Here is a 27,432-nt window from a genome sequence, read left to right as displayed (position 1 = left end):
CGCTTGAATTTCTAAGCTTTTGCGTGACGCGGCATTTACATGACGGGCAAGAAAGCTGTCATGTTGGTTAAAAGAGTGACTTATTTCGGGGAATTTGGCTATCTGATTAGTTCATGTATTAGAAAAAGTACTAATTTAAAATGTCTTTGAGTTCCTGAAGAGATAAATTCACGCGTTTGTAGCAAAACTCAGTGACAGATGTTTCTGTTGGTTTCGGGCCGCCATCCGGATGGGCGCCAGCATGGCGTCTCCATCAAAATCTCTATAAATTTGGGTAAAAAAATTCTCCGCATATCTTGCGTAAGAAACATTGCTGTGACCTGAATCTTGGCGAAAGTCTTTGCATATTTACCTTCTTTCTCTTCAAGATTCTGGACTTTATCATTTGCACTGTTTTGATTTTGATTTTGATTTATTTTGAATGGCGTGACCCTGAAAACCAGCAATAAAGTAATTCGATGATCGATGCCCGAACGATGTGACGGCGAATTTCGCGTATAATCCGTCATTGCGTGCTTAATGATACCTCTTTCCACGCCATGCAGTCATGCGAAGACAATTTCAAAGTGCTCATTGCATTCACTTTAAAGAAGAAAGAATCGGTCGCTTTGAAGGTCTTCCACAGTTTAAGTGGAATGATTTCGGCGAACAAGATGTGATAGGGGAAGGGTCGTTTGGAGCCGTTTTTATCACAAAAAACAGGAACAAGGACGGAAAGTCGAAACAGTAGTTGACAAGAAATCGCTCGCTTTTAAAGATTCCCGCTTAAAAAAGATTGCCCGTTTTAAAGATTCCCGCTTTTAAAGATTCCCCATTTTAAAGATTCCCGCTTTTTTAAGATTCCCCGTTTTAAAGATTCCCGCTTTTAAAGATTCCCCATTTTAAAGATTCCCGCTTTTAAAGATTCGCCATTTTAAAGATTCCCGCTTTTAAAGATTCGCCATTTTAAAGATTCCCGCTTATAAAGATTCCCCATTTTAAAGATTCCCGCTTTTAAAGATTCCCCATTTTAAAGATTCCTCGTTCCCCGTTCCCCATTCCCCATCCCCATTCTCCATCTCCATTCCCCATTCCCCATCCCCATTCCCCATTCCCCATCCCCATTCCCCATTCCCCATCCCCATTCCCCATTCCCATTCCCCATTCCTATTCCCTGATTCCCCGTTCCTCGTTTTAAAGATAGCCGGGGCGGGATTGCTATTCCTGACGAGTGTTCTGATTGACCAAAATTATGTCGCCGTAGTTGTGATCTTAATCACATTTATATCAAGCACGGAAACAGATATCTTCGTTTCTCTAGAATAAATCGTTTCAGTAAGACTTAGAAACATTTAAGTCGCCAATTATTTCTACTTGCGTGACGTTTTAATTCCCTTTTCTTTCCGCGTCACGAAATAAAATTTAGTTTCGAGAAGTTACTTTTGCTGAACATGTTTACCCTGTGAATTACAAGCGTTTACCCTGATAACATTCATACTCACTATGTCAATAAATCACTCTGAAACGGAAAACAAAAACTGTCCTAACTGCTTCCATCGGCTTAAGATATCGCATTGGTGGTCAAATCGCGTGGTGTGGCGGTGTCTCTACTTCGAAAATATATTTCTTTTTGACTATCACTATCAAGTCCAGTTCGCAGTTATCTTGTGTAAGATAATACCGAGAAACGAGAGTTTCACTGAAATGTCGCAAATGACACATTTTGTTACGATGCACCGAGTTTTGGCTGAAATTTTGCTGCCGTATTTACATTAAATATTACGAACTTTACTCTGATTGGATATTACAAATCACTACGTACATAGTTCACCCCTGAACTGAAAACAATACCGTTTCGTTTCTGAGGAAACGAAACAAAAACACGTGATCGTCACGTGATGTCTGTACACAAAGAAGCCAAGAACACATCATGGCTTCGCGTTTGTGTTGGGAAGATCTCGAGGTAACAGCAAAATGTCCAGTTTGCTCGAAAACGCTTAAAGATCCCAAGACTTTACCTTGCTTGCACTCATTCTGTCTAATGTGCCTCGATAACTTGGCACGTATTGGTAGAAGACAACATCAAGACGAAATTAGCTGTGTCATTTGTGAGACATCGATTCCAATCCCGGAAGAAAACACATTCAGTGATTTTCCCACTTCGTTTCACTTGGATCGATTCAAGGAGATCTTGACTGTGTTTAAAGGACATCAAGCGGCGAAGAAGTGCATGAATTGTAACGAAGGGAAGATGGTAATTTCGTACTGTTTTGTTTGCAAAGATTACCTTTGTTCTTCCTGCGAGAGAGCTCACCGCCGCTTAAGGGTTACCAGGGATCACAGAAATGTTTTGCTTGAGAAAGGACAACTGGAACATCTTTTAGAAGGACCAGTTATGTGCGAAAAGGAGGGCCACGAAGGAGAAGAATTACTTCATTACTGCGACGAATGCAACGAATGTATTTGCCCCATCTGTCATGATGACCGCCATTCGCAACATGATGTAGTTGACATTAAACAGGCTGCTCGAGAAGGAAAGAAGCGACTTGATAAGATTCTGAAGAAAGCAGAAGACGAAATCTCAGCGAGTAAAGATGAGATTCAAAAAAGTGAAGATCTCTTCAAGAGTAGAAAGGAAAAACTTCACGCAGCCCGTAAGAACGTGAAAGCAATTGTGAAGAAACTAATCAAAAATTTGAAACAGCACGAGAAAGCAGTGTTGACAAGGATCAACGACATTTCTAGACATCAACAAAAACATCACGCAAGAAAACAACGAAAACTGGACTTGTTCGCAACGCAATTAACAAGCCCAGTGGAACACGGTAGATGTGTTCTGAAAAGAAACATTGACATGGAAATTGTGAAGAAACAGAAATCGATTATTGGTCGCTGCAAAGATCTTCTGAATTCGAAAGAAACAGAAGCACTTGTTCTTCCTTTTGTAAATTACGCTGTAGACGAAGATCTATGTCATAGTGTTTTAAATCGTAGTCCAGGGCAGTTAATTGTCAGTAACACCGATCCATCACAGACCGAGGCAAGCGCAGACGGTTTAACAGAGCCTGTTGTTAGAAGGGAAACAAAGATTTTAGTTCTCACAAGAGATTCAAAAGGGAAACAATGTTATCATGAGAACGACCAGGTGAAGGTGAGAATTCAGAGCCCACTGGGTAAAGAATTAGAAACGGAATTCGCAGATGAAAACGATGGCAGATACAAAGTTACGTTTACCCCCAAACTCGCTGGCCAACATGACGTCATGGTTAACGTTAATGGACAACCGCTGACTGATAGTCCATGGAGTGTTCAAGTAACTCCACATCAGTACCAAAGAGGGTGTAATCTAGGAACTAAAATTCATGATCAAGAAGTGGGAAAGCTTTCATCACTACATTCCTTGTTTCACGGAGACGGAAAACTTGTGTTACCACGAGATGTTGCAATTAGTCAAGTGAATGGAAATATTGCTGTTCTAGATCGTTGTTTTGGAATACAGATGTATGATGCTAATGGGAAGTACCTTCGTCGGTTTGGAGAAAGATGCTCTGGCAAGAGACTGAAACTTCCTCAGTCAGTGGCATTTTCCATTTCTGGAGACGTCGTCGTCATTGATCGTGCGAAAATTACTCTGTGTACTGAGGGTGGAAACTTCGTGAGGTATTTTATGAGGCACACAAAGGACCCACATTCGGTATCAGTGGCACGTGATGGCCGCGTGATCGTGTGTGACAGCAATGATGCTCTTGTTAAAGTTCTCTCACCCAATGGAGAAGCGTTACTTCAGAGCCTTGGTGATCCATACGAATATGGCTCCCCTTCTTTCGCAATTCATCACCAAGGCAAGTTTTTCGTTTCTTATGGCGAAGAACACTGCGTATCAGTTTTCAACGATGATGCAACTTTCCTCTACGATATTGGCGCTGAGGGGGACACTAATGAAAAGCTGACGGCCCCACTGGGGCTCGCTGTTGACAAGTTCGACAATTTAATTGTATGTGACAGTAATGCCGGTCGACTGCAAGTTTTCACACTGGAAGGGAGATATGTTACAACCATCACTGGGTTCGAGTCCCCTCAGTTTGTTGCCGTGTCTAAAGATGGACATTTGTATGTAGCCGATAAAGGAAAGGAATGTGTTCATGTCTTGCATTGAACAACAATCGGTACATTCATTTGTAGTATAAGTCTTCATGTAAACCATGTTGCCATTCAGTTAACCGAAACAGCAGTTGAAAATTAAAGTTGTAGCATATAGCTATAGGTTCGGTTTAAGTTTTAGTTAATGAGATGTAAAGTGACGGGCAGTAACATACTTTCAATGCTAAACTTTTCTGAACTTTCACACCATTAAAAGTCATTGGGATCGGTCGTGCTTGAACAGGTCAAAAAGAATGCTGGATATAAGGCTCAAAATGCTCTTAAAGGTGTCAAATTTTTCTCTGAGCCCCTCTTCAGTCGAAGAAGGGTTAAGCCCGAAACGTTTAGTTTATCTGAGAATGGTAGGTTAGAGGCTAAGGTTAAGAAACCTAGCCTGAACACGCAATCGGATTCCATCCGTGCGAAACTATTTGTTTAAACAAATATGTTAATGAACAATCACACCTCTCACCGCATATATAACACTGTTGAACCATTATTTTCTTTTCACTTGATAATGATGTCATGACGACATCGAAACGTTGTGTAAAATTTCTATCGCTCATTTTTATTTTGAAATGTTAAAAATTAACCCGTCATAAACTTAAAAATCATAGGCACATGTATTACAGGACCAGTCACAACAACACAATGTTGGAACCACAGCCAAATATCGGACCGAATAAGATCACTTTTCCCTATTTACTTGAAAAAGCGCCGGTGCGCTCATTAAATTTTTGGACGTTTTCGTGGGACGTTTATTCAAGAGCAGCGGGGATTGAACTAAATACATTTAAAAAAAACAATTCGGGTTGTCACCAATCGCCAGTGACTTTAATATGCGATTTTTGACGTTGTAAGATATCAGAGATTTTGTTAGGGCTGTTGTTAAGTTTCTGCGTTTCCCTACAGCTCTGCGTGTACTTTAAAGTTTACCTATCCGAGCCAAAGCCCTAAATTACCCTATCTATTCCTTTATTAGACTAAGACACAAGCCGAGCTCCGAGCGAGAAACATGTCCGCAACCCTCAAAACCCGAGTGTGAAGAGCGTAAGGCAGAGGAGCCTACGCTAAGAAAGTCCTTTCTATTTTCTTACGGTGAGTCATTCTCGGAACAATTAGTTGTCATCAGAAACTATGTTTTATTTGACCCATCCAATAGTATCTATTCACTTACGTGATTCGTATACAACGTTTCCCACATTTCTGCCTCCGCTACTAGCGCCCAGTTCTTCCTCTGCATCGACAAATTCGTCCAAAGACACCTGAGCGGTTCTTACACGTACATACTGCTGATTCCGGACGATGTATGGCAAAAAAGCTTGTTTTGCGAGGCCCAGAAGAGAATTTCTTTCTCGGGAAGTAAACTTGAGGAGAACAACAACTAAAACAATGCTACCGATTATCACTAGGACGTAATACTTGAAACACATCAGATTTGCTGTTAGAAGAAATTGTCAGGCACATAGTTACTAATTTAGCCCCTCCTCCACTCCCTTAGTCTACGTTTTTTACTCTCCCTAATCCACCTTGGCTTAGCGCTCAATTTTTCGCCGCGGTCAATCGCTTCGGGTCACGTGATCCGGGGCGAAAACTACTCCGGGTCGTTTGTCTGGGATACGTCACCGAAATCAATTGACCGCGAAGGCCTGGGAGAAAGCCATTCAGGAACTAGGCAACCAAATACCTAAGAGACCCCAGATGAGCTCAAGATTATTCCAAGGAAACTCGGGAGCCTCATACCGAGAGACTACCCGAAAGACTTACGGGATACCCCAGTTACCACGAACAGATTGTATGAACATGGAGCACTGAAATAACCAGAGACCAACCTCACTGATCGAAGATATATCAAATTACTCTAGATGATGCAGATCCGACGAGAAAGATGGCAAAATTGAAATCTTAATATTGCAATGTCTGAAAGTGAAGAATGATCATCGCAGTAAATTTTCCAATTTAAGCAATTGGAAAGAAGAAGCCTAAAATAATCAGGGCTTCAACGGGATTCGAACCCGTGACCTCCGCGATACCGGTGCGATGCTCTACCAACTGAGCTATGAAGCCACACATTGGGAGCGAGGTCAAGTAATTGAGTTCATGTCTTCCCGTGAGGAGTGACATGATATGAAGTATATATGAAATAATTCATATTTGAACTGCGTTTGTAAATGAAAGTGAAGAATGGTCATCGCAGTAAATTTTTTTCAGGCTTCTTCTTTCCAATTGCTTAAATTGGAAAATTTACTGCGATGATCATTCTTCACTTTCATTTACAACCGCAGTTCAAATATGAATTAATAATAATAATAATAATAATAATAATAATAATAATTTATTTCTAGCGCATTACATTAAAAAATCTCAATGCTCTTACAGAATAAAAATGAGAAAAACGATAACGAAACCAATATAAGGAAAGTATATTTACAGTGGATGATAAAATACTAAAATTCATTAAATACTAAAATTCATCATAAGATACTAAAATTCATTGTAGAAATACTAAAGATCATTATTAAACAAAAACGTTTTAAGCTTAGTTTTAAACGTATCCACTGATGGGGCACTTCTCACATCAAGTGGGAGGCTATTCCACAGTGCTGGCGCACAAGATGAAAAAGCGCGTCCCCCGTAGGTCTTTATCCTAAACACCGGTATGTGCAGTCGCAGGTGATCATTATGTCATATATACTTCACATCATGTCACTCCTCACGGGAAGATATGAACTCAATTACTTGACCTCGCTCCCAATGTGTGGCTTCATAGCTCAGTTGGTAGAGCATCGCACCAGTATCGCGGAGGTCACGGGTTCGAATCCCGTTGAAGCCCTGATTTTTTCAGGCTTCTTCTTTCCAATTGCTTAAATTGGAAAATTTACTGCGATGATCATTCTTCACTTTCATTTACAACCGCAGTTCAAACATGAATTATTTCATATATACTTCACATCATTGCAATATCTGAAAGCCACCATGATCTCCCGCATTTAATAATATTGATTCGTTTATTTGTAAGAAACTAGGTTATTTTGTGTATGAAGCATTGCATATAAGAGAAACTTGTAATTCTATTTAATTTAATGTGATTAGTGGCATTCAGTGTTACCTTTAATTTTTTTCTTTTGTTTATTTTATATGTTATTTAAGGTAATACCATCCATATATATGGGAATACCAATAAATTGTTGCTGTTGCATACAGACTGAGTTGGCACAATAATTTTCAAGCAAATGAAATAACGCAGGAGAACTGGATAAACCTGCCAATTACCGATACACGAGCAAAACTTTAATTTACTTCTCGGACATACAAACAAAATCTTATCCCCATCGTCCCACAGGGGAAATGGTTGGCCCCATCAAAATTATTTTGCATGTAGTGAAAAGCCCCCAGCCTGCTGAACTAGTAGAGATGTTATCTTGTTTCTCGTTAAGACGTCGTACTGGAATGATAAATGATATAGAAAACGACAAAAAAGTAGTAAATTGATGGAATTTTAATTCAAAATAACAATGGATGTAAAAATGGAAACGTCAATGTTTTTAAAAAGAAGACATTTGGCTTAAGCTTCATTTGATAACGCAACTACTATGACAAAGTCAAACGATAAGGAGAATGTCAGTACCGTAGTACCTGTCTTTATTTCTTCTCAAAACAAACGTCAAAAACTCACAGTTCACAATGGGCTCAAGCTCAAAAGGCACACATCTACCGCACGGCCTGGGTCGATGAACGAAGTTACAACAAGTTGATTAAAACTCTTCGCTTCCATCAAAGGCATACGTGTATGAAGGTATACGTGAGAGTGAGGTTTTCTTGAAAATTGCAAAGGGTATTAAGTTCCAAATGTTTCTTTGAATAGCAAAGGCGAAATGTTAATTTTTTATTATTATTATTATTTTTTTATTTTTATTTTTATTTTTTTTTTTACTATTGCATACAATACTAACATTACTTACACTACTAAGACTTCTTACAATACTAACATTATCTACAATACTTACATTACTTACAATACTAATATCACTTACGCCACTACTGACCTTACTTACAATACGACCGTTACTTACACTACGATTACTACTAACACTACGATTACACACAACAACTACTGCAGATGCTCTGCCTACACAACTGATAATACGAATCTTACTCTACATTGCACTCTAATTACACAATTACTTTTCGTGTTAACAAGATACTTTATATGAAATTACAATACAGCTATTTGAATTATCATGAATGTACATATAAATTTACATAATTTACAAGCAGCACTTACTCCTTTACAAAAAAATTGGATTGTTATTCAAAACTAGGTTCCATTTTGCCTGAAAATGTTTTAAGCTTAAGATGCTTTGAGAGGCTATAAGCTTTTCAATTTCATATTTTCTCTTGACCACATCTTCGAAAGGCAAAAAGAGAGGGATTTGTTTATTTTTGCGACAATTCCATAAATAAATTTTACCTAAAATGATAAAGTAGTTGAGCAGGTTAGATCTCTGATCTAATATTCCTAATATAATGTTAATATATTCCAGTTTTATTTGCTCTCTGGTTACTGTCAACCAAGAGTTTTCAAATTTAGTCCAAACTTCTGTTGAGAAGGAGCATCGATAAAAGAAATGTTCTAATGTTTCTCGAGAGGTTTGACAAAACGTACAAAGATCACTTTGAATCCTTCCGATTTTTGCTAATCGGGTATTCAAAAACAAAATGTCGTTTAAAATTTTGAACTGAAAACATTGTACAAACGTTTCAAGAGCAACTGATTTTGCCAGTACAAACGCTTTTCGAGTCTCTTCCTCACTTAGGTTAAAATCTGACATTAGCTTAGAGAACCCTCTTGAATGTTTGACTTTTTCTTGAATGAGAAAAGCATAAAAGTTTCTACTCTTGCTCGAGAGAGGATCAAAATCTTTGTTACCACATTTTAACTCAAGTGTATTTAAAACGTTTCTATCGACGATGAGATTCCTTAAATGCTTTGGCACAGAGCAAGGAACAGCAGACCACGTCAAGTAATTTGAGCCTATTAGTCCCTTGTCTTTTGCTATGTTAAAGATTCAACATTGTTCCGAGAATACATTAAGTCGCTGATAAAAATTACCCCAGCATTCATATAGTTATGATAACAGATCGGTTTGCCGTCTATCTTTATATTACAATTATTCCAAATTATAGAGTCAAAAGCTTTAGAATCCGTTGAAAAATTTGAGCGAAATTCAGACCACCACCGCAGCATTTCTAAATAAAAAATCGAATTAATATGATAGTCATTAATATTATAGTTGCAGTGAAAAAAGAAAAACCTCCATAAGGTTTGAGCAAATGTCTAAGATAGCTTTTCCATGGAGACAGTTCAGGATTAAAAATTTTCGAAATCCATGCTAATCTAAGAGACTTAATTGAAGTCTCTAAATCAGTGAGATTTAACCCACCATAGTCAGAACAATTAATTGTAGCTCTTCTGGTTATTTTATCAGGCCCTTTCCACAAGAATTTATATATTATCGTTTGAATCAGTGATATAAATATTGAGGGAGGTGAGAGGATAGAAAATATATATACCAATTTAGGGAGAAGAAGACTTTTAATGATTGATACTTTACCAAATAAAGAGAGACCTCTCCAGCTCCACTGATGTATTTGTTTTTTAATTTCGGCAATCTTGTCGTAAAAATTTTTCTGAAAAGACACTTCTTTGTTATAACTGTAGCGTACCCCAAGAGCTTTTACGCTTTTGCACCATTTTAAAGATAAAGGTCTCTTGGGGCTGTCATGACACGAACCAATCCACATTGCCTCTGTTTTAGTATAATTAACCTTTAAACCTGATAGTTTTCCAAAACGATCAAGTAATTTAAAGAGATTTTGTGCGGATGTTAAATCGGATAAAAAGGCAGTGAGGTCGTCTGCATATTGGACAAGTTTCCATTTCATTAACTTACCGAAATGTTTGCTTCGAGCTAAACGAACGGCACAATAACAACTTTCTGCCAAACTCCTGCGATTCAAAACACTCGCTTACTTGAACACATGGCGACTAAAGTCTAATGGTCACGTCACGTGACCGGCAAAAATCTCCTAAGGAGAGTAGGGAGTGACAGAGAAACACTTGATAAATCAAAATTTCTGGAAGGAGTGAATGAAGAGCTACTGAAAGTTTCATCATCAGAGAGAAAAGCGCCCTTTCAAATTGGAAAAAATCTTCGCCGGAGGTTTATAGGATTTACCTCTCTCCAATTGTACGCTTAAAGGTTGTTGAAGATTGACACTCACCCACTAAATGTGTAGCGCCGGTTCTAAGCTTCGAAATGAATCTCAAAAGTCTCAGTGCTGTGCATCGAAGATGCGAATCTGCAGGTTACAAACGGCATCAATTAATTAAAACCCTGATTAGAAAAATGTCCTTAAATATGAACAAAACAACAATGTAAATACAATAAGCATAAAATATATAGACTCAAGAATGTTTGCTAATTCAACAAAAAGTTGCTACGATTGAAATCAGCTTGGAATGTTTCTAATCTTCGTATTTCTAGCGTTTTCTTTAATGTCCACTTCTTTTACAACTTTACTTGTAGACGTATTGCGTGAAGAATGTACACTCTTGAAGAATTACTGCGTAATTTTTGCAAGTGTGTTATTGCAGTTCAAAAGCGTGTTCAATTCCATTGCAAGAAACAGGCGAACTGAGCCAATTGCCTGTATGGGTAGATATTTGAATTTATTTTTTTGTCAGTTAGGTTCTAGTAAGAGGTTATGCATTACGGGGATCATTTGCGGTACGGGGATCATTTGCGGGCCTGTACAGTAGTCCTAAACAATAGCCCGTCACATAAATTTTTGACTTTGGGGTTGCTACTTTGCTTTCCATCAAAAATTGCCCCTAAAATTATTAAATTAAGCGGGAATAAAAAAAAAAAAAAAACACCGGACAATTTTTTTTTTAGACCGCGGACCTCAATAAGATTAATCCATATTCAACGTAATCCCAGAGTTTCAAATTAATTGAAACATTTTTAAGCTGCTAATTTTCAGAGTCAACCCAAGAAAAAATTGGGCTGATTTTCACTCACGTTGTTTGTTGCCTTCATTATAATTTTCTTTTGTCTCGAATCACCATGCTATTGTACATTTTTGTATATCATGAATTCATAAAACGCGGGATCGTGTCCCGTCGATTTTCCGGAAGCATACTAGAGTTTGCGAGTAATTAGATGTTATAAGATTCATTTAAGACCAGAAAACCATTTAGTCAAGTCTTGAGGACATATGGTTTGCAATAACATTTAAAACAGCTTGTTTTTGTTGTATTTTGACACCTTGAAACTTCACTCGCAATTTTATCGAAAACGCTCTAACAGATTTTTTTAAAATCTCGCCATCGTTAAGAAAACTATGTCAAGTCCAAGATCCCGTCGTCGTACTTCCAAAATTATCCCTGATGGCAAGTTATTCGGTCTTATGTAAAATGGGGTATGGCGTCATTTCGTTGCTATGAAAACTCAGATCCTGGTGAAATGTACCCATTTGAAACTTTTATCTTCCTCTAACACACCAGTAAAGTTTGATTTTCTGTTGGATTGATAATGGCGGTGCTCAAGTCGAACCACCTTAAACTTGAGGTGTTAAATTAGTTGGCTATTTTTATTTTGTCGGTGATGTAGAAGAACCGGATGTTTAAATCGAGACCCGTGGAAGTATTTTTCCTCTTTGTTTGTAACTGAACTTCTTTTTCCACGGGTCTAGCGTTTTGTACGGGTCCGCAAATGATCCCAGGACCGCAAATGATCCCGGCCCGGAAATGATCCCCGATAGGGACCGCAAATGATTCCGACTAAAAAATAAGGAATGCCATGGATGGTGGGAAGGTGTGGATAGGGAATTGGCGTACGTGAATACCGATGTCTTTATTAAAGCCATCTTATAATCATAATGGCTTACGACTTGTTTTTTTTTTTTGTTTTTTTTTTTTTCATACTTTCGACTAAATTGTGTTGCTAACTACGATGTTATGAATATCACCACTCAATCATCAAAACACGGCTTGGCTTGCATTTCTTTGCAATTCTCAGTAAAATTATGATCAGTGCAACATACGCTACATATCCTCCTTTGTTAAACAATGATATTTCGGTGTTATAGTTAAATCACATTTTATCAGCCATTAACGCCACTCGTCTAAAGTTTTAAACTAAAATCTAACCATGAAGCAACTATTACAGAAGACGCTGTCACCTGAGTAGACCCACAAGCCTATAACGCTTCATCACTCTGTAAAACACTTAGTGTGTAGCACTGGAAATTTGAACAAATTTATTATGTAATTTTTCCTTGGCCGTATTTTGGCTTTAATTTCTCGGAAATGACTACTTGAGTATTATAAGAAGCCAAAATTCCAAGCTATAGTTATGAATATCAGCTTCATGACCATGCAAGCAAGGCCAAGGCTTGCACTTCGTTTTGACAATTAGCTGTTTGATAAATGTTTGATACTATCGCCACCGGGATTTCGAGAATGTTCACAATTATGTGCTTTTCCAAGACTTCTAATTCAATAGATCGTCTTCACGTGACGTGTTTTTATTCTCATCAGGTATAGGAGGCGGTATATTTATATCTGTTTACAATTAGCGTGCTTCGTTTGGAAACCAGAGCATTTTGAATTTCAGGGTTATGGAGGTTGCGTGACACAAGGCCACGATCGAGTTTGTTGAAAAATATATACTTATCTCATGATTTTGAGCCTTTTTAGAAGTTAGAGCATTAGGAAAAGTAGTCATGTAAATGCTTGTTTGCTTAGTGCTAATAATCAGTCGCCTAGAAAGCCAAAGTAAGTTCCAGATGTTTACACTATATTCCGGCCGAAATGATTGGTGTACCACGGATGTACACCAACATGGCGTTTTCTTACTGGACTCTCTAAATTTCTTGGAAACATTTACGACGAATATCTGCAGTTTAGGGAAACGCACAGGCCTAAAACTTGGAAAGTGTCTTATTTAGTTATCTTCTATAGCGTACATCACAATTTCTTAGCTTTTTTCCATTGGTTGGTTTTCGATTTATTATTATTTTTTTCTTATTGCGTGTCCAGTGAAAACGATCCGTACCCTTCGAAGAACAAAACAGCAACTGTGGAATATGTTTTTTGTAAAATGATAAAACATGTTTTTAGTTCATAATTTTTGTACATGTTCTCACCTTCCTCTGATATAAATCCATGCCATTCCTATTTTTTGATCGGGATCATTTGCGGTTCAATTTGGGGCAGGAGCCATAAGCGGGGACGGAGACCGTAAGTCTAGGGATCCGCGCGCACCTATGATATGGGACCAGGAGCCATAATCGGGGACGGAGACCGTAAGTCTTGGAATCCGCTTGCACATGTGATATGGGACAATTTTTCTATTTTTAGAACAAATTGCGCCATCCTGACGTCATATATCCGCGCGGATCCATGCACATGTCGGGGGCTCTCGCATGGATCCTGTCACGTTGCGTGATCAAATGGTGAGAGTTGCGAGATTCTCTTGCGTATTTTTCACCGTGATGGCAGGGAATAAAGTAGGGAATACGAACTAGGGCGCTTATGTGTAGTTTTATGCTCTGAGCTAACGGAAAAGGTGGGTTTTTCAGGGTCTAAAACAAGACTTCAATCTCGCGCTGGGAATGAATAATAAGATCTGCTCGCGCTTGTTGTAAGCTTACGCGTATGTTTTTGCGTTTGTTCTGACTTAAGAATATAGCAAGAAAACTCTATACTCTGGTATCGAGTTAATTTGTGAGTTTCTCAGACAATGGTTAATCATAACCAAAACCTGTTTTGATGGTTTCCTATTGTTTCCGCTTGTTTGGTGAGTCTGCGAAAGTTTTTGAAAGGAAAGTCTGACGCGTACAATTAGCTCATTTGCATAGTGCAGCTCGTGCACTTTCAAGTCCGAGTCGGTGTTTTCAATTGTCAACAAATCTTGACAAAGATTTCTTTCGTTATCTTTTGTGCTGAGATGCTGCAACAAATTTCACGAACGCAAAAAAGGCTACTAACATCATGTATGTTTCTTCAACATAAGCATAGTGAAGTTTTACACTGCGAAAATGAAAATAGACAAGGAGTTTTGATAACTCGATCAACAAAATCGAAATCGTTATTCGAAGTTGATTAAAGAAAGCGTCATTGTAACTTTGCTGATTATTTCTGCTTTATTCACATATTTCCAGCTTAGCTTTTAATATGATCTCAAACATTTATCAATCTTAAACGTATTTAAAAACCATAGAGTTATTGTTTGAGTTCGATGTACGCTTTCACACGAAAGTGCGGCGCGGCGGAAGTCCAGTTTGTCATGTTTACTGACTGTACAAAACACGCATCGGCGGGCGCTCTCATTCATCGACAACAGATAATTTAATGGATTTTTGCACAAATAAAACTGAGCAGTATCTACGGACGTAAATTTATTGGGCCTTGATGAAACATCAAGCGTTGCTTGCAATTCAGGCGAAACTCGGTCGCGATAGACTGGCAAATTCCTCGCAAGCGTGAGACGGTAAGAGCAGCTAGGAAACCATGAAGTCCTGAAGTTCTGCTATATCTAAGTATATCCAGCTAGTTTTTTTGCTGTTTAATGGAAAAGCTGTTAATCTTCAACATATGTGAAATTTAAGGTGGGGTAATGTACAGCTCATGTAAAAGAAGCATCCGTCGGAACACAACTTGGTCAGCGATATATATAAGCTTAAAGCGGAACATACCTAAATTCGACACTGTCTTACTTCACTCAAACTGGAGCAGCTTACGACGAAAATACTTAATTAAGCAAAATTCCAACAGATGTAAACGCGTTGAGTTGTGGGCCAAAAACATGAAAACTTTCGGGAATTTCGGACGCCATTTCCCCCGTGCGACATCCGCAGAAATCCTCGCAGCATGTACGCGCGTGTGCCGCAAGCGATGGCGCAATTTGTTCTAAAAATAGAATTACTGTCCCATATCATGGGGACAGCCCCAATACTTGAAATGGCGTGCGCTGACGGTCTCCGTCCCCGATTATGGCTCCTGATGGGACATTTTTTCTATTTTTAGAACAAATTGCGCCATCCTGACGTCATATATCCGCGCGGATCCACGCACATGTCGGGGGCTCTTGCGTGGATGTTGTCATGTTGCGTGATCAAATTGTGAGAGTTGCGAGATTCTCTTGCAGATTTTTCACGAAAATACTAAAGTAAAATTCCGACAGACATGAACTTATTGAGCTGTGGGCCAAAAGCATCAAACAGTTCGGGAATTTCGGACGCCATTTCCCGACGCTTCATCCGCAAAAATCCTCGCAACGTGTACGCGCGTGTGCCGTACATGATGGCGCAATTCATTCTAAAAATAGAAAAATCGTCGCATATCATAGGGACAGCCCCAATACTAGAAATAGCGCGCTTACGGTCTCCGTCCCCGATTATGGCTCCTGTTTGGGGATTATTTGCGGTCCGGGATCATTTGCGGTCCTGGGTTCATTTGCGGACCCGTACAGTTTGCTGTATTTTTTGACGGCTGGCTTTGGTCTCAAAAGTATCCGCATCAAAGAAAGTGCTTTTTGATAGTGCTCGCAGCACGAAAGAAATGATCCAAAAAGATGAAATTTGAGAACAGACTTCTGCTTTTATTTGAATTGTCCTTTTTTTTTCAGCATGAATAAACTATTTTATCCACACAAGCGTTTAATCGAAGTCTGAACTTTATTCTATACGAAAAAGCCAAGAAATTCACGAGAATCGATTATAAACTCAATAAACTAGACAGCTTGTAGGCGGCTTATTGACATATTGAATAAATGCGCAGAATTATTCATCCAGTATAAGAGTCAAACATTTGTCTATATGATCGTCAACAAACACAACATCTAACTCAGTGAACTAAAAAGCTAATAACTACATAAGTACCAATAGAGATCTCGAAACTGAGCCTCCAGTACCTTTAAGATGCTTGTACATTTGTTTAAAAGGAACAAGAGCCTTTAATAACCATTAACGTTAATTCGGTCTTAGCGAAAGGCACATATCAGGTAAAGTGATCTGCATTCATTACATCTCGATAGATAACACAGGGATGTCTGTTTTTGGCATTTAGTTCCATCGCTCTCTCCGCCCCTAATTGACTTTTTCTCAAGCTGCTATCAGCTTATTACGCTACTGTCGTGTTTTTGGGTATGTTTATATTTTTTCTCTTCCCTGTTTGCTGCGATTATTTTATTGCTTGAGGTTCCCTCATAGTTTATCTCATGGAATATTCAGGTGAGCATGATGTTTCTTTATATCACAAGCATATCCATAGGTACAGAAAAGGTTTTCTGGTTTGAATTAAATTGTAGAATTACAAGTGGAAGTTTAGGAAAACAAGAAATGTTGTGAGAACAAGAAGTCGTAAGCGACTGTTTCAACAATTTTTCCATGTTCTCCTAATCTTGAACAAGTTATAGAAACACAGCTTTTAGTTCGTGTTTCTCTTTTAGCATTTCTTCGGTATCTTTCTACCCCGATTATAGAATTTGCGGCCACTTTGGAGCATATCATTTATCTGTGTCGCAAGTTTCTGTAAAGCGAAACACATAGCAATAGAGAAATAGCATGTGAAAGTTTATTTAATATGAAAGACATGAAACCTTTGTAATTTCAAGGTTTTAAACACGGAGCGATCCTATAAAAGGCAAGGACACGCCACCTTTGAAGCATTTTTTTGGCTTTTTGTGTAATGGTGGAAAGCCGAAATAACGGTCGCACAACAGAAGACGTCGTGGAGATTATAGCGTTTTATTTTTGTTAAAACAACGGAGTCATTTACGTAGAATAATATGAGGTAAATAATAAAAATACATTGAAAATAAAACTTATATTAACACTTTAGAAGATACCTTTGAAAGAACAAAAACGATGAATTATCTTCGTCAGTTCACGGGACATTTAAATTTCGCCGCTAACTAAAATAACAAAGCTGATGCCTGCGATCAATGAGCTATCGGTTTCCATTTATCTCAGCATGCCGAGAACGAAGAAAAATCTCGTAAGAGGTGATTTTCGTTAGCCTGTGAACTGCACAGAGGGATTTTGGTGGGATATTTAAAATCATTCAAATTTATCAGCGTTTTGATGGTGCATGCAAACAAAATGCAAATTGAACAACGTTGAGTTATTCTTCAAACTATTCTGTATTCAGAGTAAAGAAATTAGAAACAAAAAAGTGAGATTTCTCCTGAATATTGACGTTAGAGAGGGGAAGGAAGACTCATGGCTGAATGCAATAAAGACAAAATTTGCGTTTGTAAAAGGCCGACTGAATTTTAGCAACAAGACGGTACAACAGCAGCCAATGTTCACCTTGTGGAATCTCTTTCAGATACCTGGCTGAAGAATAACCCTGTTACCGTAGATATAACATATTACCTTCGTCGTCTGCTTGTACCTGAGGTTTTTTACGAGTTTTAGTTTCCAAACTTATTTCTCAGCCGCGTTAGTCTTCGAAGGAGCAAAGACACCTGGCATCAAAAGAACTAGACACGGCATTTTATAAATTTGAGTGAACAGCTCGAATTCATACGATAGGCTTTCGCAAGTGGAGGAACAAAAATTATGAAGTCGAAATTAAAAAAAAGTCAATTTTCTTTGTAAACTCTTCTCTTCAAGCTATCGTTCATTTAGTTCAAAAGGCATTACTTACGTGTAAAATAAAACAGAAAATTACACCCGTCGCTCTCCGGAATTTTATGGCAACGCGCTAAAATTAGACCTGAGTGAATAAGCCAATCAAATGGGATCGTTGGTCATCCGTCGGGATTTGTGATTGGCAGGCTAAAAACTTCAGCCTCCTTATTGCATTCGTAGAACGCAGTCCTAATGTAGACTTGAGTCAAGTTTCATGGGACGGTGGATCTTGGATCTTTCGACACCGATTTGGCCGCGCCGTAGCAGGGGCAAAAACGAATGACATCATAGCCAAACCATGTGCTGTATGTCCATCCAATAGCCGTGTCCATCTGCTACGTCATTCTTGTTCTCTTTTGTGGCTTCTTTCGTTGTTTTCGACGTTTTGGAGTCTTCTTTGAACTGGTTTTTCACTCTGATTGCATTCGACAAAAAAGGGAATGCAGTCCTAGTGTAGCGCTTGCAGCGACTGGCAAATTCCAAAACGAGACGAAACAAAACGAGCTCTAGGCGTGTCGCGACAAGCTAGTGGGTGGGACTACTTTACAGGTCGTCTTCAAGGATAGACAAGTAGACCACGGAAAACCAAAGTTGACGGTTATCGGCGATTTATTGCATCAAAGTAAACGATCGTAAACTGAAATAACAATATGTAACGAATTTCTACCAATTTAGCGGAAAGGTTGCGTGACAAATAGTCAAAACTTACACGAGACAAACTACCGATTGGGAATCGATAACATAACGAAATTGAATAATACAACACATCAAAAAATAGCCAGCGTAAATACTACGCTAAGATACTAAATAAGATTCGATCACAGAAATACACAACAAAAAGAACTGATTAACAGCTCAATGCTTTCGAACCTAAAAGGTGGGCATTCACTCTAGTAACGTTAAGAACATTTTCTAATTTAGACGATCATAAATCGATTAACATTGTACAAATGTTTCTTTGTGTTCCTTCGCCCATAGCTATAAAAACGTAACTTAATCAAAATGACAAAGGTACTCACATATCGGTCCCGCTTGAACCAAGGGTTAGGAAAGCAAAAACATCAAGAGTTCAAGGTTGACAAGGCCACGCGAGAAGGAACGAAAAACTACTTTAAAAGGACGCTAACTCAGCTTTTATATGCGCGTGGTGACGCTTAAAGGTCCGATTACAAAACCAATAAAAAAGAAGTAAACATTGTAACTACGTTCGTAACTAAGATAAAGAGACAATTATTAACTAATCATGATTGGCCTGGCTACCAAGTAGTGTCCTTAACACCCAGTTCAGACTAGAGTGATATGTTTTGGCCGGGGGAAAACAAATTACATCATCGCAAAGCACGTGTAAACAAGATTATTTGCTTTTTAGATCTATCGTTCGCGATCGCTTGTTTGTTGTTTTGATTCTGGACCGTGAGTGGCCTCTTTTGTCAGGATGTCACATTCACAGTCCAAAGGGAGTAAATCGGCTCCTAAATTCAGCGATAAAGATTCTGACTCGGAAAAGAAAGAAAGTGAAGAAGACGAGTCAGACAAAGACAAATTCGACTCGAACGATTTTGACAGATTGTTCAAAGGAATCAAGAAACCCGCCTTAATCGTCTTCAGCGGAGATAAAGACCTTTATCACGAATGGAAAGTGCAATTTGAAATATTGGTGGATGGGATGAAAGTACCAGCTAAAACCAAGATAATGATGTTGAAAAATTCTCTATCTGGCAAGCCGTTACGAGTTATGGAGCGGTTACGTTACACATCTAGACAATATCAAACTGCCTTGGAAAAACTTGATCAGAAGTACGGAGGTGAAAAGCGACTTTTGCAACGTTACCTCGAAGCCAGTTTGCGTGCGTCTCCTGTCGAGGAGACTAACCTAAAGGAGTTGGAGATTTTCTCGGATCGCTTAACTGACGTTGTGGTTAAGCTTGAGAATAGCGACCAGCATCAAGAGCTCGCAGGATTATTTCAACTTACATTGCAGTGCAACGGAAGTTATCAGGGTCTCTTCTTAACACGTGCCAACAGTGGTTGCACAGGAAGCCCAGCAAGGATGAACTATCCGTATTTTCTAAATAGTTACAGAAGCAAGTTGTTTATCGTATGGACGTCGAAGAAGTTAAGGAGAGAACAAAGAAAAACACAGAAGATATATCGAGTCAAAGAAACACAAGCGTGAGAAAGGAGCAGTTCACAACGTTACTAGAGAGCCCACACCCAAGTGTGTTGTGTGCCATGGATCTCACTAAGTAAACTCATGCAAGAACTGGGGTGAAACATCCATTGCGAATAGATGGGAAATCGCAAAAAAGAATGAACTTTGTTATCGTTGTTTGAGATCAGGCCATCCAGGGAAGAATGGTCCGGAAAACAATCGCTGTGGTACCAATGATTGTAGAAGCACCTATATCACTTCCATCTGCACTTCGAACTTCGATCTAATCCGCATGAACGTGTAGACGCTGCTGGAGAGACACGAAGCGCTTTCGGCGACTCTGAGTCTGCAGGGGATGTTGTAAGAAAGTCTCGCTGACGTTAAAGAGTCTCAATTAGGAGACCCAATCTACTGTTGAAGGATGGACACTGAATGATATGTGTCAAGACTTGTCTCAGTCCAGACTGGAATCAACACAAAGTCAAATGGGAACACCTTAAGAACATTCCATTTCCTAAAGCCCCTGGAAGGAAAACTATTGAAATTCTGATCGGATCAGACCATCCTGAGCTTACGCTAGCCTTAACAGAATGTTACGGTCCAATTGGAGCGGTCCAAACGCCGTTGGGGTGGACCTGTGTTGGACGTTTGCCCGCCCTTTCTTCAGCAGAGAAACGTTTGTTCCCTTAAGAGAAAAACCTCCGTTACAAAGAAGAAATGAATGCGAATGTCGAGAAGGGCTGCGTTCGGAAGTTAGAAAATAACGAGGCAGAAGAAGGTGCAAGCTGGTTCCTCCCACACTTTCCAGTCATTAGTGAAGATAGAGAGACCACCAAAGTACGCATAGTATTTGACTCGGCTGCACGTTGCAAGGGCGTTTCCTTGAATGACGCGATGCTTACCGGGCCTAAACTTTAACGAGATATCCTGGGGATAATTTTCCGATTTAGACTGAGACCTGTCGCCCTAGTAGCGGACATCAAGGAAATGTTTTCTCAGGTTGTCCTCGCTGAGAAAGACCGCAAGTATCACAGACTGTTATGGAGAGATCGCGATACCACAAGCCCTGTGGATGTCTATGAAGCAGTCTGTTTAACGTTTGGAGACAGCATCCCGTTATCTCGCCCAGTTCATGCTTCGCAGCCACACTCTAGACTCTAAAGAGAACACCCAGCAGTAGCTATAGTCCTGCTCCGAGATATGTACATGGATGATATCTTTCACTCAGAGGAAACTGTATAAGACGCCGTTCTCGTCCGTGAAGATTTGACAAAGGTCCTGGGTGGCGCTAGTTTCCGTGCTCAAAAGTGATGTAGTAATCGAACAGAGGTGCTAGAAGAAATCCAATAAGAGGATCAAGCAACTGGAGTAAAGCTTGACGACTCAGAACTTCCGAGTGTCGAGACATTAGGAGTCCATTGGAATGCGAATGAAGATGTTTTCACGTTTATTGTCAAAGAAATCAACCCATCTTTTTAAACGAAGCGAGGAGTGTGAAGTCGTATTGCTACACTGTTTGATCCGTTGCAGTTCTTGGCGTCATACATCATCAGAGCAAAAATGGCATTACAAGAAGCCTGGTTGCGTGGTCTTGAATGGCATGAAGAGTTTCCTGACGATTTCAAGTTGACTACTCATCAGTGGGCCAAACAGTTGCCAGAAGCTCCACAGGTCAAAATCCCAAGTTGCTATCGACATTATGAGGAAGCAGTGGAAGACGTCTCACTTGATACATTCGTTGACGCGTCACGACTAGGCTATGCCGCAATAAACTACGCCAAATACGGACACGTGAGTGGTCAGATCTCAGTTGCCCTGGTAATAGCCAAAGCAAGAATAACACCGATTAAATCCGTCAGCATCCCACGCCTTGGGTTAACTGGCAGCAGTACTCGGAGTCCGGTTAGCTGAAACGGTCTCTGAGAAGCGAGAAATTCTGTTAAGTCGACACACCCTGTGGACGAACAATATGGACATAATCTACTGAATGCAGGGTCACTCAAGACGACTGAAATCGTTTGTTGCTAATCGGAAAGCCGACATTCAACGGAAATCCGACCCAGCTCAGTGGCCATATATACCAGGAAAACAAAACCCCGCTGACGACGCAACAAGAGGTCTGGACCTGAAAAATCTATCCACTGAAAGTCGCTGGTTCCAGGGATCTGCCTTTCTACGTCATGGGGAGACATCCTGGCCTTTAGAAAGTCGCCTCTGGAGTGATTACAGTGAGGAAGGTAAACAAGAGATGGCAAAAATCAGTCTCGTTTCAATGCAAGCAGTCCCTGCCCGTGTTTGGCATCGAGAGGTTTTCTTCCTGGCGCCGATTGTTAGGAGTTACAGCTTGGATCGTGAGATTCATTTCCAAAAGTAAAAGAGCAAGACCTCAGAAAAGCCAGGAGACCAGAAACAAGCAAAACGACTCACTGGAAAAAGTCCTAGAACCAAAGGGAATCAGTAACGCAGAGAGGTACTGGGTTCGAGCAACTCAAAGAGAACACTTTTCGGTGGAATTGACAACCTTGAGAGGAGGAGGAAGTGTCTTGAGAAGAAGTCCGCAGTGGAGATTGTCATCATTTGTGGACAGTGATGGAATCCTACGTGTCGGCGGGAGACTACCTACGATGCCAAACACCCCGTCATATTACCGAAGAAACGTTACATCTCAAAACTTGTCATCGCCCACATCCATAATCAAGGTCATCATAACCTCGGAGTGAACTTTACGCTTGCTTAATTATTACGACAGAAATACTGGATTGTCAATGGGAGAGAAAAAATTAAGCGATGGAAACGAGATTGTAATGTAGGCAAACTTGGAAGAAAAGGCAGAGGTGAAGAAATCATGGCACCCCTACCTCAAGCCAGACTTGGGGACATCATTGCGATGCTTTGCTCATTGTGTAGTCGATTTTGCTGGCCCTTTTTTCATTAAGCTGACGAGAAAGGTGACTGCGAAGCGTTATCTGTGCCTGTTTACCTGTGCGAGCGCACGAGCAGTTTATCCAGAAATAGCTTACTCACTGGATACAGCCAGCTTTCTTAATGCACTGTCCAGACTGGTCGCCAGTCGTGGAAAACCGGGGGTGATGATAAGTGACAATGGCACTAATCATCAGTGGCGATTTAACAACCCCCCCCCCCCTCCAGCTGGTGGATCGTATCATGGAGGAATTTTCGAAGCCCTTATCAAGTCTGCTACAAAAGTTTTAAGTGCAATCCTTGGAGAGTTAAGAACTACGGATGAAGAGCTACTGACCGCGGTGGCTCTGACCGCTCACTTTTTGAGTATGTTTTAACATCAAACCATTTCCTTTACGGCCAAATGGGTGGACAACTTGCACCCAGGGTCATCGATGACATTCCGTTCAACCCCAGAAATCGATGGCGGTTTACACAAGAACTGTGCTGGAGAAGACTGATGAAGAAATATCTGTCGACCCTGAACACTCGAAACAAATGGGTTGAGGAGAAACGCAACATTGATCCCGGTGATGTGGTCCTGATGGTGGATCCCAGCAACTCACGAGGGCATTGGCCTTTGGGTCGAATTCAAGAGGTTTTTCCTGGCCCTGACGAGAAGGTCAGAGTTGAACGCGTTATAACAGGAGGCAAAGATTATGTGCGACCAATCACAAAGTTGTGTCTGTTAGAGATATAAACAGGACGGAAGGAACAGAACACAGTCCTGTTCGAGGGGGAGGATGCTCCGGCGAACGCTTGTTCATTAACACTAACAACGTCCGTTGGGACGGGCGAACAAAACACTGCATGCTTGAATTCAAGTCTTAAATAATTAATATTCGAATCGGTTGTGTCAGTTGGTTGTCATTCAGCAGTCGCAGTTCGGACTAAAAACAGTACATTTAGTCGCTGCGTTTTCGTTTCGATTTTTGTAATAGTAGTAGAATTTCGTATCGTCGATGCAACTTATCATAGGTGAAGACAAAAAAATTAAGCTTTTTGGAGTGACCTTCTCCTTTAAGGTGAAATCCTTTGTCCAACTTTTGCATTTGACGACTGATTGGAATACTTTACCAGATGCAATTAGGAACAGTTCCAACATATTCAACTTTTAAAGGGCACCTTAGAGTATTTCTTAAGTTTATTTTATAATTTATACAGTCTTAACTTTAACTTTGTGAATGTAGAATGAGTAACGTTTTTAGACTTTTAACTTTTAGCTTCATTGGTATGCAGGGCCCCTCTGAAAACCATTTGACGCAAAAATCTTATATTCTTGGCATGTTTTTCTTTAATCATAGGTAACATCTGACACGGTTGCCCCCTCCCCCTCCCCAAGAATCTTTGACAGGCCTTCTTCCAGCTAATTTGATAATCATTTCTCTGCAGAAATGGCAATTAACAAGTAAAAGGCAACAGATTGTGAGACAAAAAAGACTTCTACATCATGAAAATGCTCTTCTTAGTGCTCTTGCTCTTGTTGAATGATAAGGAAGGTGCTCACGCAAAACAAGGTAAGCAGACATATTGTATCGATATGCCATCTTTTCTAATTGTCGTAGTTGATTGTAACAGATGTAACGGGAGAGGAGGAGTCGTTCTGTGAAAAAATAAAATTAAATGAAAGAAATGTAGTAATAGACAGCTTCAAACGACTAGTACATTATAGTAAAACAGTGAGATTATTCGCTGTCGAATTGCACTCGTGATAGTTGACTCGGGATGCGCCCTTGTAAACGCCCTTGTAGAAATCTCGAGCTCATAATCTAATTCTTAGTTATATATTAAGCTAAGGCAAATTATATATTAATCTAAAAAACTTAGGCTGTACTATGGTAAGGAACACTGTTTGGTATACAATTCACGCAAAGTGTTACGATATTGATGTAATCTAGGCGTTTTTATTCACTTCCTGTCGAAGTGTTTACAATCACGACTGCCGTAGCAACGATTCTTTCTGTCTAGGATTACCGCCTTTATGTATGTTCTCGTGAGTTGCTATTAAAGAAACAAAGATTTCTTTCCTTCAGTACTTAAAAGGTGCCAGAATGACGTCATTGCTTTTGGTAACGGTGGTAGATCCAGACCCCCTAGTAGAGCGTTTTCAAATGACCATGACCATTTCTCTATTTTGGAAAGTGCAAAAATGTCCTGTAAGCTAGAGACCCAAAGTTCCCAGGTCCTTGCGCCTTAAAGTAAGGTGGACCCGTTTGGGCAAGAAGTGTTTTCGTTGATCAGAGCGGAATGGGTTGGGGGCGGGGGGGGGGGGGAAGGTGTGGTCGCCTGCTCTGTCCCCTAAGCCTGCCACTAATAGACAACCAAAGTGCTGGCCGGGTAGACATTCCAACCTAGTGAATTTCTGCTTAATTACACTCCCAAATATATATGATGGGAACATCGACGAAAGACGTTTTCGGCCAATAAAATCAAGTAAATGCGTCATAATGACGTCGCATTACGCTAGCGTATCTGTAACTATATCCCCAGTATCCTATTTTCATTTGGTGGCCAAGCATGGGCGCTTTACATGGTGCGGGCCTCTGAAGGGTTTGAGACAGTATTCAGTATTCTTGTTTTATGGTCTGGTGTTATCCTATGCGTACCTGTTGCGCAATCTGTTTTCTCAAAGACAACTCATATACATATGTAATTTATATGATATATATACCTTTCCTTAACCAGGATGTGGTTTGGTGGTTAATAACACACTAAAAAGTCCTGGATATCCTAACAAATACCCAAGAGGTATGAACTGCAGTTATACGATTCCTATACCACACAACATGACGATGAACATTTCCTTCATCGATTTTGAATTGGAGGATCATTCATCATGCAGGTAAGCACATAGCTGTCACTTCAAGCTTTTATATCTACTGCTGTCTACAACACGATCTGTTTCTTCCTTTAACTTGTTAAGGATTAATTGGAGTGGAGTGAATGAAATTTGATGAGAATCTTCGTGCTTTATGAAAAAGGACAGCTAGTCAGAACAGAACTCGGATCGAATCTTGTACTCTTGCAATGTCCTTTGGTGGGGCCGGGGGGATACACAGGCAACTCTGGTTAATTTAGGGTACTGTCTTCAACTAAAAGACAGCCGAATGTTATGAAAAGTTGTTTAATAACCTCAGTTAATAAGTTAACACACTTCTCATAGTTTCTTGACAAATTAATCATTGAATCTTTTGCCGATCACTGTGTGAATGTTAATGACGATAAACTAACTCAGTTGTTAAGTAAAACTTTGATCATGATAGCGGCGCCCTGCAGGCCTTTACATCATAATAAGCAACACATTTGAATTCATGGTTTGAACTGCGCGTTTAGTTTGAGAGAGGAGCCATTTTGATAGCTCTGAGTGCATATAAAGCCTCTGCGTTCTAGCGGAATAGGAAAAAATAGAAGCTCTTCTCCGCTTTGCCAGCCTGACATCTTGTCAATCTCTTTGGCATGTCACATTTCCCCGATATAGACCTAATAAGACAAAATGCGAAAATGAAAGTAGCCGTGGTATATTGTCATATCCGTTATTGGTATATATGTGCCTTTACAAGTCAATCCGTACAAAAACTGAGTGCCAATATCCTCCGTACGGTCCCGAGCAAGCTTGGCTATGAAGGAAGTGTAATATCTGATTGCTTTATCTTAGTTAATGACCCTTTGAACTAACTGAGTTGGGTAATAACGGCCACTTATTTCCGTTTCTTATTCACAGGTATGATTATCTAGAGATTGTTAATGACGGAAGAATGGTTGGTAAGTACTGCGGCCAGAGGACTGGACAGAACATTCTTTTAACTGGAAACCAGATATCGATAAAATTCTACTCAGACGTTTACGTAGAAAGAAGGGGATTCCGGATATATTTCAATGCTGGTCTACACGGTAAGTACTTTACCTGATTTCTAATGTTTGTTATATAAAGATGGATATTGAGTATCTTTGCCACCTTAAAAAACTGTTAACAGGCCTGTTTAGCGAATGTAGCATGTCTTAGTTGCTACAGTTTGCCGAAGGTATGATTACGTGTCCGTCAAAGACTGTCCTTAAATCACAGTGGAATCCCTAACGTAACTCGCTCTGAAATTATGTTCGGCTGTATTATTTAACGTACAGGTGCCAGCGGTGTTATACCTGTAAACACAAAAAGTAATGACCAGTAAATTTACACCCTTGCAGCCGCTTTTATTATTTTTTGTTTTTGGTTTGTGAGCCCGGGAAGGGGGACTGGGACTCATGACGTCATGTCGTCATTTGACGCCTGAACGATGTCACATTTAAAAATGTCCACCATCTGCTTTTATTTGTTATTGACAGTTTCTAATTACAACAATCATTACCTAATACAATTTATAGAGTGTGATACAAATTATCATTCCATAAGAGAGAAAACTGCCATATATCAAAATTCACTCACAACACCACACAGCAGGCAGATCTTTGCAATAAATAAATAGCGAAATACTACAGGAAATCTACAAAGGTTTTGA

General features: G+C 39.8%; 4 protein-coding genes across 4 annotated transcripts in view; 3 read left to right on the top strand and 1 right to left on the bottom strand.

Annotated features, from left to right (window-relative positions):
• The window catches only part of LOC149108086 (uncharacterized), a 95,951-nt gene that overhangs the window by 5,752 nt on the left and 62,767 nt on the right, over window positions 1-27,432 (bottom strand). The gene's annotated exons all lie outside the window — the stretch shown is intronic.
• On the top strand, window positions 1,865-4,867 carry LOC149108090 (E3 ubiquitin-protein ligase TRIM45-like). Its single transcript, XM_089295574.1, has one exon. The coding sequence runs from the start codon at window positions 1,910-1,912 to the stop codon at window positions 4,133-4,135; it is 2,226 nt and encodes a 741-aa protein (XP_089151700.1). The 5' UTR covers window positions 1,865-1,909; the 3' UTR covers window positions 4,136-4,867.
• On the top strand, window positions 21,536-22,695 carry LOC149108089 (uncharacterized). Its single transcript, XM_089295249.1, has 3 exons — window positions 21,536-21,877; window positions 21,969-22,212; window positions 22,310-22,695. Exons 1-3 carry the CDS (start codon window positions 21,536-21,538, stop codon window positions 22,693-22,695), a joined length of 972 nt encoding a protein of 323 aa, XP_089151375.1.
• The window catches only part of LOC149108088 (uncharacterized), a 32,606-nt gene continuing 30,387 nt past the window's right edge, over window positions 25,214-27,432 (top strand). Inside the window, exons 1-2 of the mRNA XM_089295559.1 lie at window positions 25,214-25,778; window positions 26,658-26,827. Coding sequence (XP_089151685.1) covers window positions 25,687-25,778; window positions 26,658-26,827 — 262 coding nt within the window. The 5' untranslated portion in view covers window positions 25,214-25,686. The remainder of the gene's footprint in view (window positions 25,779-26,657; window positions 26,828-27,432) is intronic.

This window comes from Orbicella faveolata, unplaced genomic scaffold (assembly GCF_042242905.1).
Source record: "Orbicella faveolata isolate gen_17 unplaced genomic scaffold, um_ofav_v1 contig_26, whole genome shotgun sequence".
In the NCBI taxonomy this organism is placed as follows: domain Eukaryota; kingdom Metazoa; phylum Cnidaria; class Anthozoa; order Scleractinia; family Merulinidae; genus Orbicella; species Orbicella faveolata.
This window is presented reverse-complemented; position numbering and strand designations above follow the sequence as displayed.